This window comes from Aquarana catesbeiana, linkage group LG01, assembly GCF_042186555.1.
Source record: "Aquarana catesbeiana isolate 2022-GZ linkage group LG01, ASM4218655v1, whole genome shotgun sequence".
NCBI classification, from domain to species: domain Eukaryota; kingdom Metazoa; phylum Chordata; class Amphibia; order Anura; family Ranidae; genus Aquarana; species Aquarana catesbeiana.
In genome coordinates this window covers 334507023-334526012 of record NC_133324.1, presented here as the reverse complement: position 1 = coordinate 334526012, position 18990 = coordinate 334507023, and the positions used below count along the sequence as shown (strand labels likewise).

General features: G+C 44.6%; 1 protein-coding gene and 1 non-coding gene across 2 annotated transcripts in view; both read right to left on the bottom strand.

Annotated features, from left to right (window-relative positions):
- The window catches only part of SUPT16H (SPT16 homolog, facilitates chromatin remodeling subunit), a 79293-nt gene extending 73590 nt beyond the window's left edge, over positions 1-5703 (bottom strand). The window contains exons 1-3 of the mRNA XM_073631619.1: positions 5351-5703; positions 4783-4875; positions 985-1155 (exon numbers count right to left, since the gene is read on the bottom strand). Of these exons, the coding sequence (XP_073487720.1) occupies positions 985-1155; positions 4783-4875; positions 5351-5416 (330 nt within the window). The 5' untranslated portion in view covers positions 5417-5703. The remainder of the gene's footprint in view (positions 1-984; positions 1156-4782; positions 4876-5350) is intronic.
- Positions 4990-5086, bottom strand: LOC141125039 (small nucleolar RNA U6-53/MBII-28). Its single transcript, XR_012241341.1, has one exon. It is a non-coding gene; the product is annotated as a small nucleolar RNA U6-53/MBII-28 (small nucleolar RNA).
- Positions 5704-18990: the final 13287 nt, after the last annotated feature.

Sequence of the window (18990 nt, the reverse complement as noted above, 5' to 3'; positions counted from 1 at the left end):
TTTAGGGAGATTTACGATGATCCAAAACAGTAGAAAAAATAAATACAATTTAAAAAAAACCACAAACACACACACACAGGCTTGTTAAACAGCTTTACAAAGCTACTATGGTCCTCTTGCACTGCTCATGTGTCCGCCCATGTTTCCAGTCATAACATCTAATAATTACTGGGCAGAGGTAACAAGGGTTGCACAGGATGAGAATTAAAAGCACTTATCCATGTGCAGTCATGATACAGGAAATTTAAAATTTGGTCATGCTGTGCTCCTGAGCACAGTGATAACTGGGCTCCACCAGCTGGCAGGAGGAAAGTAAATAAGGTAATTTCTAGGCTATATTTTCCTCCATCAGAACAGAAATAGCATTGCAGGCAAGAAAATGCTTTAACTATATGGGACATGAATTTTGCATGAGGAAATTGTACTGTGCGTTTTAAGTTAAGTTCTAGAGCCTATTGACACGTGTCCATTTCAAACAGCAAAGCTCGTGGATTTTGCTGAAGACATATTAGAAATCAAATTTCTTTCTCTATGGGGATGATTCATATGCACTGTAACTTACTGTGGAAAAGAAACTATATAGCAGTGATGGCAAACCTTGGCACCCCAGATGTTTTTGAACTACATTTCCCATGATGCTCGACTACACTGCATGAGCATCATGGGAAATGTAGTTCCAAAACATCTGGGGTGCCAAAGTTCACCATCACTGCTATATAGAGAGTCATGTACACCTACGCATTACAACACACAAGGACAGTGTAAATAAGTTTCCACCATTTGGCAACTTGCAGTTGTAAAAGTCCTTTTACAAGAGGTAAAAATTCAGGTTTAGGCTCTGCAAGGAAAGTGGCTATATTAACCTCACCAACTCTTCCCATCAACAACTAAACTGCAAAACAAAATGAAAACCACGTCAAACAATAAACGCAAGAGAGCAAAATGAACCCTTTAATAAACAATGTCAATAAGTCAAGCATTTACCTTCTCTCGAACAAGCAGTGTGATAGCTGGAGTGCCATTTGCATTCTCATTGCCCTTTGTGTTTGCAATCTGCTTCAGGAATTCAACTTTCTTCTTGCTGGCCATAAAAATAATCTTGTCCTCACAAAATACCATTATGGTGTCTGTTAACTCATATCCAAAAAGCCATGTCTAAAAAATTAAAACAAAAATATGTTGGCATAGTAAAAAGGCAACTCGTACTCAAAATGTATTTTTTTTTATGCAAAACTGAATCAATGCTAGCAGGTTATAAAATTATATAATACATTTTATTAATGTATACATATTGAGCTTACAGAATATATCATTTATAGAGTCCCAGTGGTCACAAGCTTACACCCAATAACTTTTACTGCCAAAAAAAAAAAAAAGGCCTGAAGATTAGTTAAAACTTGCAAACATTTTCTGAAAGACTTTATTTATATTGAATGCTCTTCAAGGCATAAATGGGTTACATGCTACTGTACAGTTACAAGCATCGCATGCTCTTCATCAGGCTTTGTGCAATGATCTAATTCTAACATACTTTTATACTAAACACTACAGGCTGTAGCACATTAATTCAATTACCGCTTTTACTCAAGGAATGGTTTCACCTGTTATACCTACAACCACCCCTAAATGTAAAACTAAACATCTTTAGTGCATAATCATTATTCACCTAATAATTAATAATAATTGTCAAGTGGAAGGAAAATTCAATTCTTATATCAAATACAGCTAATCGGCATGAAAAAAATCGCAAAAGAAGTAGAAAATGTTGCACAGAGCAGCCGCGATCCACTTCTCAGGTCCCTCGCCAGCGCTCCCGGATGCCACCTCCTGCCAAACGCCCCTCCTGAGCCGCTGCTCTGCGTGTCCATTCACACAGAGCCACGACTCAGCCGTGCCCCCTCTTTGTTCATTGGCTCACTGAAATTAGATTAACCGCGCACCCTACTAATTAATAAAGCATTAACATCATAAAGTGCAATATCATAAACGACCACTAGATGTCCCTCGCAGATTACGTGCAAAATTAAATAATACAATCACATAAAATGAACCCTAAAGTGCTTTTACGTAAATATGCATAGAATTACCACCAGATATGACAATAAATTGAAAGTGCAGTGTCCAAAAATCTTATTATATTGTTAATAAAAAGTCCAACTTCAGTGTTGGATCAATTAAATCAAATGCACCATTGGAAATCATTTGATAGAAGTTTTTGGACTTTGCACTTTTTATTAACAATAATATTAATTTTTTGGACACTGCACTTTAAATTTATTGTCACCCACTGGAGATATCTGGTGGTAACTCTATGCATATTTACTAATAAGCATTTTAGAGTTCATTTTATGTGATTGTATTATTTAACCACCTCAATACAGGGCACTTACACCCCCTTCCTACCAAGGCCATTTTTCAGCGCTGTCACACTTTAAATGACAACTGCACGGTCACGCGATACTGCAACTATGTGAACTTATCATTTTCTTCACACAAATAGAGCTTTCTTTTGGTGGTATTTAATCAATGCTGGGTTTATTTTCTACAAAAAACAAAAACAAAACACTAAATTTTTGGAAGAAGAAATGGTGGCACCATTGTAATAAGGGCACTGATGATCAGTGCCCTGATTACATGTGTACTTGTCTCTCAGTGTGAGGCAAGGAGCGCTGATTACCGGCATCTCCGTGTTTACATGTGGCCGGCTGTGATTGGACACTGCCAATCACATGATTAATGAGCTGAGGGCGCGGCTCTTTACAGACATTGGGGTCACGCGTGTCCTAGCAACACGGCTTAGCTGTAATTGCCACACCACGCGTCCCTGCGAGCGGCTGTTCTGGGACGATGTCATATGTCGTCCCAGAACAAGAGCCGCACCACCCCTCCGTCATTTGACACAGTCAATAGACACAGAAGCAGGACACGGGAGTGCACCCACACAGGTGTCCACAAAGAAGAGTGCTTCTCCGACGGGGCACTTGAGAAGAGGAGGAGCCAGGAGCACCGCTGAGGGACCCCAGAAGAGGAGGATCGGGGCCACTCTGTGCAAAACCAACTGCACTGCCAGTATAACATGTTTGTTTTTTTAAACCCTGAACCTTTACAACCCCTTAAAACTTGCATGTAATCAGCTAGGGACATCTAGTGGCCGTTTATGATATTGCACTTTTCATGCACTTTATGATGTTAATGCTTTATTAGTAGGCTGCGCACAGAAGGTTTTTTATCTTCATTCATAGAATGCATAAAAGGTAAAAAGAATCTTGAGCACTTAGAACCACTTTAGGACTGGTTCACACTGGTGCGACATGGGATCCGGCTTGTAAGAGCACAAGTCGCATGATAGGTCTAATTTACCGTATCCCTACGAGAGCCGTCTTAACTGATCCGACAAATCTCGCAGAGTTTAGAAAAGGTTCCTGCACTCTAGTGGTCCGACATCAATGTCATAGAGTGTAAAAAAGTCACAATAAAGAGGTTGTAAAGGCAAGTTTTTTGTTATCTTAATGCATTCTATGCATTAAGATAAAATGCCTTCTGTGTGCAGCAGCCTCCCACAGCACCCCCCCAATACTTACCTGAGGTCCCTCTGTCCACGAGTGTCTCAGCCGTCCCAGATTCTCCTTCCTGATTGGCTGAGACACAGCAGCGGTGCCATTGGCTCCCGCTGCTTTTAAAGTCAGCTAGCCAATCAGGGGAGAGGGGGGGCGAGGCACAGCTGTGACTTGGCTTGGATGCCCCTACAGCAAGCTGCTTGCTGTGGGGGAACTGAAAAGGAGGGAGTGGCCAGAAGAGATCTGGGCTGCTCTTTGCAAATCCACTGCAACAGAGCAGCCCAGTTATTTTTATAGAAAAAAAAAAAAAGAGACTACAATCACTAAGTCGGATCGGAAGCCACATGACTTTCATGTTGGAGCAGAGTGAACTAGGGCTTAAAGTAGTTGTAAACCTAGTTACAACTATAAGACTTACCTGTAGGTACTGTAAATAGCTCCTAAACCTGTGCGGTTTAGGAGAGATTTACAATATACGCTCACGCCGAAATCTCAAGACCTCCTGCTTTCAAGCTCTCTCGTCTCCTCCTCCCATGCTCGTCTCCAGGATTTCTCCAGAGCCTCTCCCATCCTCTGGAACTCGCTACCTTCATCTATCCGGCTATCCCCTACTATTGCTACCTTCAGGCAATCCCTGAAAACTCATCTCTTCAGGAAAGCCTATCACGTCTCCAACTAATCTCCTACCACTTCCACCAGCTCATTCCCCACAGTTACAAACTTTTGTACCACCTGCCCCACCCTAATAGATTGTAAGCTCTTCTAAGCAGGGCCCTCTTAATCCTATTGTATTGTATTATAACTGTGTTGTCTCCCTTTTATATTGTAAAGTGCTGCGTAAACTGTTGGCGCTATATAAATCCTGAATAATAATAATAAGCGCATGCGCACTGAAGAAATGGTTTGCTCATGCCAAATCTTCAGCAGCTGTGCCCGGTGGCTCCGCCACACATGCGTGGGAGTGACGTCATTGCGACCCAGGCCAATCACAGAACTGGAGCCCGCAGACCCGTAAATAATTCCAGGAGACATGCCGGTGTGCAGGGCCGCTGCAACAGCTTTGATATAAGGTATTTCATAATGAGCTAGTATGTGATGCATACTAGCTCGTTATGCCTTTGTTTTACAGGGGTTTTTTTTTTTTTTTGCTTTCGGGTCTACAAACACTTTAAATTATTAAGTACTATTAGCTTTAGGCATCAACAGTCCTACTGATCACTCTCACCTGTAGGGCAGTAGACTTGGCATAAACAATCTCCTCATCCACTCCCACCGAAACCACAATGGCATCAACATTGGAGAACTCATCTTCGCCTTTCTGTTGGAAAAGAAAAAAATTTAAATTAAAAAAAAAAAAAAAAAAAATCAATGAAAGCCAAACATTTTGTGAAGGTGATGTAAGTGGTGGGATGTTTGGCGCTCTCCATGTTGGCCTCCTCAGTAAAGCATGTGACACTCAGTTGTGGCCAGCGCAGAACCTAAAAGGCTCCTTGCTGCCTCAGTATTAGCATGGCAAATCATCACAGGAAAGGCCAGCTAGGAGAGCCAGGCACCACCACAAACAACAACATTCTCCAACGATACAATGTAACGTCTATTTACATAACAGCCATGTCTCACACGTGTTTGTATTGTCCACTAGGAATCAATCCAAGTATCCTCCACTATAGACGAGCGATGCTTCCTCCCTTACCACACCGAGCCCCTTCCACACCAGGCCCCGATCTCCCCACACACACCACATGGAGCCAAGCCCACTCATCTCCCATCCACAAATATGGCGGCCCCATCACCTTCCAGTTACTGTACAGCCTCTTGACCCGCCGGTAATAGGCCTCTTTATCCAGGCTGACCGCCATCCTCCACCCGGGCCGGGGCTCCTCTCCTCCCTCCGGAGCAGGCCGGGTTTCCCGCCTGCCTTTCTTCCCTCTACCCTACACACCGACCCGGGCGCGCTCGCTGAGGTGAGCCGGCCTAGGAAACGCCACGGGCTGAAAGGGCCAACCGCCTGTGCGAGGGACCGCAACACGTCAGGCAGCACCGACAGCAAAGGAGAGCGGGAAAGGCCGACCTCAGAAAGACAGCGAGAACGGGGGGGGCGGAGAGAAAGGACTAAGAGAGAGGCGGAGAAAGCGCGCGGCCTACAGCGCCCCCTACAGCAGGTGTTCCATCAGATTAGGCGACCCGTCAGAATGTGTAACGGAAGTGACGTTTCGTCGCCGCCATCTTGTTACACCCCACACTCGTCCACAGTAAGGATACAGTGAGAAGGGGCAAGCGGACATCTTGTTACACCCACCGGAGTTTTGCATTTTATTTTTAACATTATAGTGAGTTTATATAGTGAAATAAAGTACTTAGAACTCCGTCTGACTAGTAAGATGTTTAATTTTAAAAGCAGCGACAAGAACTGCTCATCTCATAGGTTTGATAATTTGACAGACGTCCACTGCTTTTAAAATTCAACATCTAACCAGCCAGACGGAAGTCTAAGTACTGTATTTCACTATATAAACTCACTTTACTGTTAAAAATAAGTGTAAAATGCAAAACTCCGGTGGGTGTAACAAGATGTCCGCTTTCCCCTTCTCAGTGTTTCCTTACTGTGTGTGAAGTGCAGGGTGTAGCAAGATGGCGGCGACGGAACGTCACTTCCGTTACACATACTGATAGGTCGCCGAATCTGACGAAACACCGGCTTTAGGCATTTCACAGGGCCATCCGACGAGGCTGTGGGTGGTGCTCGATGTTTACCTCGGTCACGTGTGTCATTTCCCCACCCGGGCAAGTGGAAGAGTGATGTTAGAGCCCCCCCCCCAGCTTATTTAATGAAGCTGGCGCTTTGTACATTGTTACATTATATAATAAGACATCACTAGTGGCAGGAGCACATCATTTTTTTTATCACCCCCTCATCCTTCATTGCTGCAAGCCTTATTTATTCCATTCTGTAACTAGGCACCTGAACCTCTGCCACATACACCAATCAGCCAAAACATTATGACCATTGACATGGAAAGGTAATACCATGGATTAGCTGGTTACAATGGCATCTAAAAGTGAGCGGTATATATTAGGCAGCAAGTGAACATGTTGTCCCTGAAGTTCATGTGTTGAAAACAGAAAAAAAATGAGCAAGCTTAAGGATCTGAGCGAGTTTGACATAGGCCGAAATGGTGACGACCGGGTCAGAGCAAGTCCAAAACTGCAGCTCTTGTGGGGTGTTCCCAGTGCTGTGGTCAGGATTTACCAAAAGTGGTCCAAGGAAGGAAAACCAGTAAATCTGCAACAGGGTCATGAGCGGCCAAGGTTGGGTCATCCAGGTGGGAAGCCAAGGCTGGCCTGTATAGTCTGACCCAATAGAAGAGCTACTGGAGCTCAAAGTGCTGAAAAAGTTAAAGTGTGAGTCCACCCTAAAACTAAAAATCACAATCATCTACAGACCTGCACATTTTAACACTAACCTATCTAGCCTTGTAAAAGAAAAAAGTATACATACCTTTTCTGAAGCCGTTCTGACCCGATCTCCAGAGGCGGAAGCTCTGCAGAGGACACGGCCAACAACTGCTGTAAAATAAATGGGGAGTGACATCACCCATAAAGTTACTATGGGGCTTCCGTTCTCGGACGTGTCCTCTGCACCCGCATCTACAGAGAAGCCACGGCTGACAGATCAGCGTGGGATCCGGTTGGATCGCCTGCAAAAAAAGGAATGTATACTGATTTCTTCTTCACAGGGTTAGATAGGTTAGTGTTAGATCGTCGATGTCTGTAGATGCAGGGATTTTAGTTTTAGGGTGGACTTCTACTTCAATGCTGTTACCCATAGAAAGGTGTCAGAACACACAGTACATCAGTTTGTTGCATATAGGACCGCGTCACTGCAGCCCGGTCAGAGTGTACATGCTGACCCGCGCCCACAGCCAAAAGCACCTATAATGGGCACATGAACAGGACCACAGACCAATAAAAGAAGGTGATGTGTATAAAAAGTGCAGCGCTGGTGAAATTTCACCAGCACTGCATTTTTTATACACATGGGGGTTATTTACTAAAGGAAAATCCACTTTGCACTGAAAGTGCACTTGGAAGTAAAGTCGCTGTAGATCCGAGGGGGAGATGCAAGGAAAATAAAAACAGCATTTTAGCTTGCACATGATTGGATGATAAAATCAGCAGAGCTTCCACTCATTTCAGATCTACCCCTCAGATTTAGAGCGACTGTCCTTCCAAGTGCACTTTCAGTGCAAAGTGGATTTTTCTTTAGTAAATAACCCCCATGTGTATAAAAAAATGCAGTGCTGGTGAAATTTCCCCATAGTCTTTTAACTTTGCAAACTGATCTTTTGCTGTGTCAGCTGCTATTTTTTAAAGAGACAGCTCGTTTCACCTGCTTTATATATTTACACAATGAAAGAAGGTGACCTGGGCTAATGAATTCAAAAATGGTTAGAGGAAAGAATTAACAAGTTCAAGGTGTTGACTTAGCCTCCAAATTCCCCACATCTCAATCCATTGAGCATCTGTGTGATGTGCTGGAATAACAGATCTAATCCATAGAGGCCCCACCTTGTAATTTACAGGAATTTGAAGGATCTGCTACCGACAGCTTGATGCCAGATACCACCCCGGATAGCAAGCAATTGTGCTGCAAGTTTGAAAATGACTTGCTAAGCTTTTGCTAGACTTGCCAGGCTTCACAAGTTTGTTGCACAATTGCAGCAAATCTGCATTGCATGACTCCAGATGAACGTTCTTTGGAGACATTCTGCAAGTCTTCTGCAAGTTCTGGTTCAGTTATGTTGTGCAATAGTCATCCCACCACAGGGGGTCACTGTGATTTGCAGAGCTCTTGCTGTAGACTCACCACTGCAACTTTGCTCTTGTTAGAGTCTTGCCAAGCAAATTTGCTACACATTGTAAAAGTGTCAAGTAGAATTTGTGCTTCAAGTGCTCTGCAAGTGTACAACGTAGCAATGAAAATGTGCAGCAAGTTAACAAGACTTACAATTCAACACTGCCACAAATTTGTGGCAAGCTATCCTTGCTATTTGGGATGGCATACCTTCAGAGATCTAATAAAGTCCTTGCTTCAATGAGTTATGGTGGGTGGTCATAATGTTATGACTGATCAGTGTCGATTCCAGCGTATTTCCCCTGCACAGAAAGCCCAGGTGCAGCCAACCATAGACTTGAATAACTGTACTCAGGTATACACTGGAGCATTGGTAAACACAACTATAGCATGCAGACATATACAGAAGATAGAAAATGTTCAATCTGCTGCTTATGCTAAATTTTCAATCGAGTCCATGGGCTGCTGTGCCCAGCACTTGGGCGGGGAAACTTACTTCCGCTGCTCGCATAATGCTTATGTGCAGTGGCAAAGAGCAGATTGTGATGCCCACATGCTGCACATATGCATTCATGAGTGGCCAAGTTTTCTGTGCTGAGAGCACGCCTGCTGCATGCTTCCGCCACAGTGCCACAGCTGTTAAAGACAGCTCACACGGGCCAGTAAGGTGGGGTCCTGATCATGTCACAGCTAATCACTGTGATACTTCATATTCCCATCGCACACTTTCCTGGATGGGCTTAATGAAATATGGGTGCTGCAGCCACAACCAGCTGGATACTGGTTCAAGTCAAAATGAAAATATTTGCCAGCACACCATGGAACGGCGTAGATAGCGTCCAAACGTGTAATTTATTGCATGATCACAACACAAGGAGAGTGCAACATTTCGGAGTCACGCAGGACCTGTGATAAATGTGAAAAAAACAGTGAAAATTATATAAAGAAACATCAACCAATCAGGAAAAGAGAAAAGGAAAAAAAAAAACAAAGACTCCTCCCACCTCCAGACTGGTATGACGTCATAAATCCCGCCAAAAAGGCACTAACAAATGTTTAAAAAAATTTTCACGAATGGAGGAAAAGTAAATGACAAAGGAGGGTACAGAAAAAAGTAATGTGAAACTGTTATCATGGTACCTCCTCAACAATGCTGAAAACCGTTGTGGGGATGGAACAGCTGTTAGGGAACATCAGGCTGCAGTGCACGATCCAGTAACGGATCGGCGCCAGTGCTGGGATCGGATGCCGTGGGACGAGATTCCAGTGTTAAACATAAGACGCGCTTGCGTCACGCAGCAGTAGCCGGGGCAACAGGAGACGCTGAAGTCCCTGGCATAACAGCATGTGAGGGAGGTAACAGCAGTGGCCGCCGACCGCGCATGCGCGATGGGCCGGTCGTAGCTGGGCAACAGGTCGGCGGCCGCTGTTACCTCCCTCACACGCTGTTATGCCAGGGACTTCAGCGTCTCCTGTTGCCCCGGCTACCACTGCATGACGCAAGCGCGTCCTATGTTTAACATTGGAATCTCGTCCCGCAGCATCCGATCCCAGCACTGGCGCCGATCCGTTACTGGATCGTGCACTGCAGCCTGATGTTCCCTAACAGCTGTTCCATCCCCACAACGGTTTTCAGCATTGTTGAGGAGGTACCATGATGACAGTTTCACATTACGTTTTTCTGTACCCTCCTTTGTCATTTACTTTTCCTCCATTCGTGAAAATTTTTTTAAACATTTGTTAGTGCCTTTTTGGCGAGATTTATGAAGCTAATCACTGTGGTCACATGATCCTTCCCACCCACCTGGTGTACAGGGACAGGGGCTGGACAGAAAAGGGGTTAAAGATACAGAAAGGAAAACTGTGCATCCAAAAAGTAGGCATTCCCAAGAAAGTGGTTGTTGCCTTACGGTGTATGACTAGTAGTGTGGCACCTTTCCCCCTTTGCAATGTTTTACAATAGAAATTGTGAGTAAAATAAGACCTATGTTCGGTATCGGTGGCTGGAATAATAAGCATTGGTGAAAAAAGGACATAAAAAGGATAAGCAGACACGTTTCGGCACAAGCCTTGTTCACAGCTCTGAGAGCTATGAACAATGCTTGTTCCAAAACGCGTCTGCTTGTCCTTTTTATACTTGTTATGATACCATAAAGATCACAGATTTTATATCCAGCAGTACCAGTGTCTTGCCGAGAAAGTTCCCCGGCAGATTAGGACCCCCCTGTACTGCGCAGGCGCAGCGATTGCGCAGTACCAACGACTAAGGAGCCGCCGAAAGTAGCCGAAGCTGAAAACATTCAATCAGCTGTACACGGCACCTGCGCCCTAGGTCCAGGTTCAAGCCCCACCATCCAAGTGGACCTAGAGGGAGAATATAAAAGTGCCGAGCGAAGCGAGGCCGTGCCCAAAGTGTGGCGAGCGAAGCGAGCCCACGAGGGGCCCTCTTACAGGCGCCGTGTACAGCTGATTTAGAACTATTCCGCTTCGGCTATTTCCGCCGGTTCCTACTGCGCAAGCGCTGCACCTGCGCAGTAGAGGGGGGTCCTTATCCGCCAAGCGGAACTTTCTCGGCAGAACACCGGCTCTTCCTTCAGTTTTTCTCAAGTTTGCCTATTTGGATGTAAGAAGGACATCTTGAGTCCTAGAGCACCTGGATTCTGGGTGTGCCGAAGTTACCAGTTACCTGTTATCCATATAGCGTAAATCAGAGCGGTGTTATTTTTGTGTTGCTACTTTGGATTGCATGTCAATGATATTAGGTACAGCCAGAGCAGGTCATCATTTGGAGGAACAGAAGGATAAACTTCACTGCTACATTTCCTTCATATAATTTTCAAAATAAAAACTACACTAATTTAAAGGTTGACTGAAAGGTTAAGTGCAGTACAACATTTGTTTCAGTTAAATAGTACATTTATATACAGGAATGAATGCTTAAGACCAAAAAGAACAACCAAGGCATAAGGCCCCTTTCACACGGGTGATCTGATCAGGTCCACATGTCAGTTTTTCAGGCAGACCTGATAGGATGGTCCATATATTCCTGGACCAGGGGTGGTCCGTCCATTAAGGGCGCACGGGTGCCTCCCCCCTGTCCATCACCGCCTCCCCCTATCCATGCATCCAGCCCCTTTCAGGACGTGGGATGCATGGACTCTAATGTGGGGTGGGTGTTTTTTTGAAGCACTGAGGCTCTAATAGGCTTCAAATTAGGGTGGGCATGGGGTGCAGAGAATGCGCTCACAGCCCACCCAAATGTGTTACAACAGCAAATGAATATTCCCTATTGTAGCAAATGAATATTCCCTATTGTAAGTGGAGGTCACATGTTTCCTGTCACATCTGCATTTCCTGTCATGTTTCCTGTCTAGAGTGGAGCTCCAGTCCACAGCCAGGTACTGTTGCATGCAAGCAGTGAAGGGGTTCATTTTGTTTGATAACTGTGCTGTGAGATCCGAATTTGGGGGTGTCTGTGTGCCTCAGACCCTAACCACAGCGATCGGGGGTTAATTTTAACAGATTACAGTGTTCTCGTTACAAGAACACTTAGAATTAGAGATGGCTGAATATCCCCCCGGTTCGGTTCACGCCAGAACTCTCAAACATCATAAAAGTTCGGACCCTAACTGCAAATCCCATTGAAGTCTATAGGACCCGATCTTGTAAAATCAAAACTCCCCATTTTGAAGGCTTATATGCAATTTATTGGCCATAAAAAGGGTATGGGGGCCCAGGTACTGCCCTCGGGGGACATGTACCAATGCAAAAAAAAGTTTAAAATAATATTTTTAAAGGAGCAATGATTTTAATAATGCCTAAGGTGAAACAATAAAAATGAAAACTTCCTTTAAATATAGGGCCTGGGGGGCCCCTTGGTCTGTCTGTAAAGTGGCGCATCTGTACTGTGTATAGAACCTGCTGCAGCAAAACTGACATTTATAAAGAAAAAAAATAAACTTTTAAATAGATTTTCTTTATTTAGTAAACAAAGGCTTGGGGAGCCAGTCTATATGACGAGGCCACAATTTAGTGCACTCAGAACAAGATGTGTTCCTGTAAAGAGAACACTTTGAATTACAGTAATAAAAGCCCCTTTAGCACACCCCTTCACTACTGTCTGATCACTGCTTGAGTGTCTAGAGTGGAGCTCCAGCCTGCAGCCAGACCCCTCTCAAAAGTTTGAGTTGTCCCCAGAACAGGAATAGTGGGGATGACTTCCCATGGATTCAGGGATTCCTTCACTTTAGAGTGATTTTCACTCATTTCCTGTATTGGCTAAGGGACAGGAAGTGAAGCAAAATCTCCTGAATGGGACACAGATGGCAAAATAAACCTTACAGGGGTTTTATCCCTCCTTTATTCCATCCAAAATGAAAGAAAGTTTTGCCTTTAGCTCTACTTTAAAGTGATTGTAATGCCCCGTACACACGGTCGGATTTTCCGATGGAAAATGTCAGATCAGAGCGCGTTGTCGGAAATTCCGACCGTGTGTGGGCTCCATCGGACATTTTCCATTGGATTTTCCGACACACAAAGTTTGAGAGCAGGCTATAAAATTCCGACAACAAAATCCGATCGCGTCAATTCCGACCGTGTGTGGCCAGTTCCGATGCACAAAATGCCACGCATGCTCAGAAGAAATTCCGAGACGGAACAGCTCGGTCTGGTAAAATTAGCGTTCGGAATGGATACAGCACTTTCGTTATTTGTCACGCTGCAATGTCAAAAATAGTTTAATACAGCGCACTCTCTTCTTCTTTATAATGTGAGAATGAAGTAGTTTTGCTGTTCATATTCACACAGACTTCTCACAAACTTCTTTCTTTATTATTTATTGGGATTCCCTCAATATATTTGGATTTGTCACATCTGACAAAATTATTTTTGGGTTGTTTTATTTTCTTATTTTTTTTGTTTAAAGGCAGAATTTAAATTTTTTTTTTTAGGTTTGTATTTTTTTCAAGGTTGATCTTTGTTTTATTTTATTTTTAGTTTTACTCCATTATTTTTTTGGGTGTGTTTTGTGTGTCAAGTTACCACAACACCATTATTATCTTGTATTATTTAATCTCAAGGAGATTGTTTGGTGTTGGTGTCCCTTGTTAATTTCTCATTGTACTTTAGAAATGTACCTGAATCCTCACAAACAAACTGTCCTTTTTTGAAGGAAAAAACACATAGGCGAGTATAATTGAAACCAAAAATCGTTTATTAAGGGCTCAGAACCAAACAAAGAGGGAGGCAACGCTGGATAAACAGCAGAAATGGGTGAAGCCTTGGACCCCCAGGGCAGACATCAATTATTTAACATCAAAGTTGGTGGCCTGAGGAGTCCTTATCTAAGGGAGTGCAGTCTGGTCCAGAAGTCCCCAAGAACCGGAAAGCAGCAGATGACATCTGTGTCCCCAGGCTGTGGTACTACAAGAGCCTGCATCTTTTGCCAGACCAGACTGGACCCAAGGTCATCACTTTCTGGTCTTCTTTCCACGCTTCCTTCCTGGCTGTGGCTCTGCTGTTGGAGATGTGGCAGGAGGAGGAGTAGGACCTGGAGGAGGAGGAGGACTAGTAGGACCTGGAGGAGGAGGAGGAGTAGTAGGACCTGGAGGAGGAGGAGGACCATGTGTGAGGTCACAAATGTGGGTAGCAGATGTTATTTGGCCCCTCAACCCCTTATTGAGAGCTTCCAAAATTAATGACTCACACAGTAGTCGTTGGCCCTCCTCCATCCGCTGCATTTTGCAGGCAATTATGCCAGCAAAGTCCTCCTCCACAGTGTGGGGGGCTCTCAGGGCCTCTGTAGCCTTCCAAAAGAGGCCTATGGCAGCCTCCTCCAGGGTACTCCTCTTCCTGCCACTTTGTTTTTGCAGGTGTAGGGGAGGGACCTGGATATCAGGCAGCCTGCTTGGCCCGGCCACCTCCTGGCTGAGACTTCCCTGTGTATGAAAAAGGGACATGGTTTTAGTTTTTGCATCATCAATCACAATCATAAATTAGTACTCCAAACTAACATCTAGTTAACATCATTGATTGGACAATCAGAAATATTTAGAGGAATGCTATACCTGGCTCAAGCTGGGCTCCTCCACATGTTGCTGCCTGGAAGGCCCAGGTTGGGCGTCAGAAGCCTCAGCTGGGGGGGAAGGAAGCGTGGAAAGAAGACTGGAGAGTGATGACCTGGGTTCAGTCTGGTCATAGTACCACAGCCTGGGGACATAGATGTCATCTGCTGCTCCGGATCTCTGGGAATCTTGGACCTTCTTGTGCTCCCTTAGATAAGTGCTCTTCGGGCCACCAATTAGGATCTTCAAATAGGTCATGTCTGCCGTGGGGATCACCGTCTTCACAAATTCCAGCAATTGATCCAGTGCTGCCTTCCTTTTTGTTTGGTTCTTATAATGTGGGCGGTTTATCTCCCATAGACAAGGCAGCTCCCTGAACATATCTATAAAGATTGCCATAAAGTCGGTATCTTTCAAGATATCCATTTTCACTGCAAGACACAACACAAGACAAACCCTAATGTCAGGCAAAACTCTCCTAATCTTGTTACAATATAGGCCTCAATCTAGAAGCAGTATAGGCTCTTACCTTCGTTATCACAATCGGCGCCTCCGATACTCCTTCCTCCGCTCACAGATCGTACGTACTACGCACGCGTGTTACCCTTTATACACACTGCGCATGCGTGTAACTGCGCCAGCCCCTGACGTTCTTTCTAGTCTATTCCCCGCCTCTTTTCATTCGGCGCAGTGGGGGAAGAGCACATGGCAGAGTCAGAGCAGGTGCGTGCTAATTATAGCAACGAGGAGCAGGGGGAGGAAAGCCCGGAGCCAGAAACATCTGGATCAAGAAGGAGAAGATTTAAGGCCTCAAATATGTCCTTTGGTGAGATGTTGGAGATGGTCAACGTCTTGAAGAAGGCCGACTATGATGGGAAGTATGGACCTTACCCCAACCCCAATGTCAGAAAGGCCAAGATCATGGCGAAAGTGGTCAAAAGTCTGCACCGGAATTTCGGGGTACGACGATCGAAAGATCAGCTCAGGAAGCGGTGGTCGGACCTGAAATTATGAGAACACGAGCAGTACAGAAAAATCCGGAGAGTGCTGCAAAAAAGTAAGTAGTTGTGCTGTGTTCCTAATCTTTTTGTCTTTATTACATTCGTGCTGCTCCATGTGCTTTTCTTAAGTGTTGTACAGTTTAAAATGGCAACTTTCCTGTTCATGGGCACATTATTCGTTCGTATCAAACATTTTTCTTTCGGCCTATAAAACACCATTGTTTTGGCCATATGCATTTGCCCACATTTTTTAGGGCCTACTTGTATGAAAATAATTTGGTTGTGTAGATGGGTTTGTTACTAGAATGAAATGCAAACTAGATTCTGTGTAAGGAGAGGACACTCAGCAGCAGTTTTCACATCTGGACGCAGGAGCACTAGTGTGGGACACAAGAACACCATTTTTATTAGGGGGCCCACACAGGTGCTCCAGTGTATGCTATAGGGGTGACTCCATCTGTGAAGCTTGTACTAAACAGGTAAAGTATTGAAGCTTGACAAAGGGCACTCAAAATTATACATCTTTGAACTCTGCCGAAATAGACAATTGTACCCCACTTCCAAGCAATGTTTCATCTTTATAGTTCTGCCATCAAATATCTGTGTGCTAAGTATACCATTTCTTATTTTTTTTTACATAGGGGAGAAAAGACTCGGAGGACACCCCTCATCCGAGAAGACCAGAGACCCCCCACCTCGGGAAGAAGGGGAAATACCCCAAACACAAGCAGAGCAGGAGGAAGAAGACGTGGTGGAACTAGTCACCACAACAGGTGAGTGTCTGCGACCACAGGCTCAGGTAAGAGATGGATGCCGGCATATTTATAATACATGTTTTTTTTGGTTTCTCTCTTTTTAGGTGATCGTGATGTTGTGGATCCAGGGCATTTCACCTCGGAAAGTGCACAGATCCTGATCGGGGAGATCATGGGGTGTAATTTAGCATTGGAAAACCTCAAGAAAAACATCAATGATGTTATTAAAAAAAACAAGAACATTATTGATGTTTTGGGGAGTTTAAAACCCCTCCAAATCCCTTTGTTTTTTGGTGTGCTACAATGATAAAAATGTTTTAGCGATTTTTAGAAAAGACAAATTTTGAAGAGGCACACAGTGTGTCAACATGTGCTATCTGCCATCACGGGAGATCAATGGACGCGTTTTGGGGGTGCAACCCCTTCCTCAATAATAAAGTAGCTGAGAGGAAGGGGTTGCTCCCCCAAAACACGTCCCTTGATCCCCCATGATGGCAGCTAGCACATGTTGACATTCGTAAATTGGTGTGCATCTTTAAAATTTGGCTTTTCCTGGGGTGACTTCACCCCATCTGAACGCAATATCAAACACAGTTTCTAAATACTCATGTCTGATATTGCCTTCAAGTTCTCCCAAATGTGAACTTTGTAAGTTCAAGATTTGTGTCTTTCTTGTTGTTTTGAAACATGCCTGTTTTATCTTAAATGGACATTTCTATTTTTGATAATGCCACCCCAAAAATTGTTATACAACAAACATGTTGGTTTGTTTTAAAAACCTTATCTAAATGCACATGTGATTGTGCTGGTATTAAAAAGATTGTTATTAATCAAGAATGTGTGGATAATTGTCTCAACGCTACAACACTTTTGTGGTGCTCTAATTGCTGCTTTCTGTGACAATGGGTGTTATTTCCTAAGGGCAAATCCACTTTGCACTATAAGTGCAGTTTCAGTGCAGTTTCAAGTGCACTTGTAGTGCAAAGTGTCTTTGCCTTTAGTAAATAACATCCAACAGTGCTTTGTAAGGTTACTCAATCACGCCATTTTCTGGAGTCACCACATTTCTGTCGGGGTCAGCTAAAACAAACACAAGCAGTAAATGTCACCAAAGATTTGCTTATTTTTTTTTTATTTGATCAAGGTTTCACAAATTGGTATATTGATGGCCCCCCTACCCGCAAAGAACTCAAGGTATCTTAGCCGGACATCACGGGCACTCAGGGAGGGCAAGCCAGGACGGCCACTTTCAAGCGCCGTCAAGGTTGTTTCATTTATAATTCTGGCCTCAGGCCCAACTGAGCCAGCATAGTTGGCAGAATGTTGCCGTAAAAAGTTATGTAGAACACAGCACGCCAGGATTATATGATTCAGTTTATACTCCGCCATATGGATGGGTGTAAGAAATAGGCAGAACCGGCTGGCCATGATTGCAAATGTGTTCTCCACCACTCTTCTGGCTCTGGCCAGCCGGTAATTAAAAACCCTCTGGTCCGGGGTGAGGGTCCTCATAGGGAATGGCCGCATAAGATGGTCCCCCAGCGCAATTTCTTCATCCGCTACGAAGACGAATGGGAGTCCTTCCACATTGTCTTCTGGAGGTGGCAAGTCCAAGCTGCCATTCTGGAGACGCCTGTAGAACTCCGTCTGGGCGATGACTCCACCATCGGACATCCGGCCATTCTTCCCCACGTCCACATACAGGAACTGATAATTAGCCGACACCACAGCCAACATCACAATACTGCTGAACCCCTTATAATTATAATAGTACGACCCCGAATTGGGTGGTGGGACGATGTGGACATGTTTCCCATCAATTGCCCCTCCGCAGTTAGGAAAGTCCCTGGGCAAAGTGGGAGGCCACAGTCTGCCATTCCTGTGGTGTGGAAGGAAACTGTGGAGGAAAAAAAAATAAAAATTAGTCTTTTTGCACATTAAAACATGGAAAGCAGATTAGACACAAACATTCTTGGCCAACATCAAGATAACATTTATTAACCACTTGACGACCGCCTCACGCCGATGTACGTCGGCAAGGTGGCACGGACAGGCAAAATCACGTACATATACGGTGCCCGAGGCGGTCGTCTTTTGTCCCACGGCGATCGGAGGTGAGGGGGAGGCATCCGTTTGTGGCCCCCCCCTCGCGATCGCCGCCGGCCAATCGAATCATTCCTTTGCTGCTGTATGCTAAACAGCAGCAAAGGAAATGATGTCATCTCTCCTCGGCTCGGTAATTTCCGTTCCGGCCCGAGGAGAGAAAACAGGTATGTGAGTGCACAACACTACACACACACAGTAGAACATGCCAGGCACACAAAACACCCCGATCCCCCCCCCCCGATCGCCCCCCGATCCCTCCCCAATCACCCCCCCTGTCACAAACTGACACCAGCAGTTTTTTGTTTTTGTTTTTTTTTTTTTTCTGATTACTGCATTGGTGTCAGTTTGTGACAGTTACAGTGTTGGGACAGTTAGTATTAGCCCCCTGTAGGTCTAGGATACCCCCCTACCCCCCCTAATAAAGTTTTAACCCCTTGATCACCCCCTGTCACCAGTGTCGCTAAGCGATCATTTTTCTGATCGCTGTATTAGTGTCGCTGGTGACGCTAGTTAGGGACCTAAATATTTAGGTTCGCCGTCAGCGTTTTATAGCGACAGGGACCCCCATATACTACCTAATAAATGTTTTAACCGCTTGATGGCCCCCTAGTTAACCCTTTCACCACTGATCACCGTATAAATGTTACGGGCGAC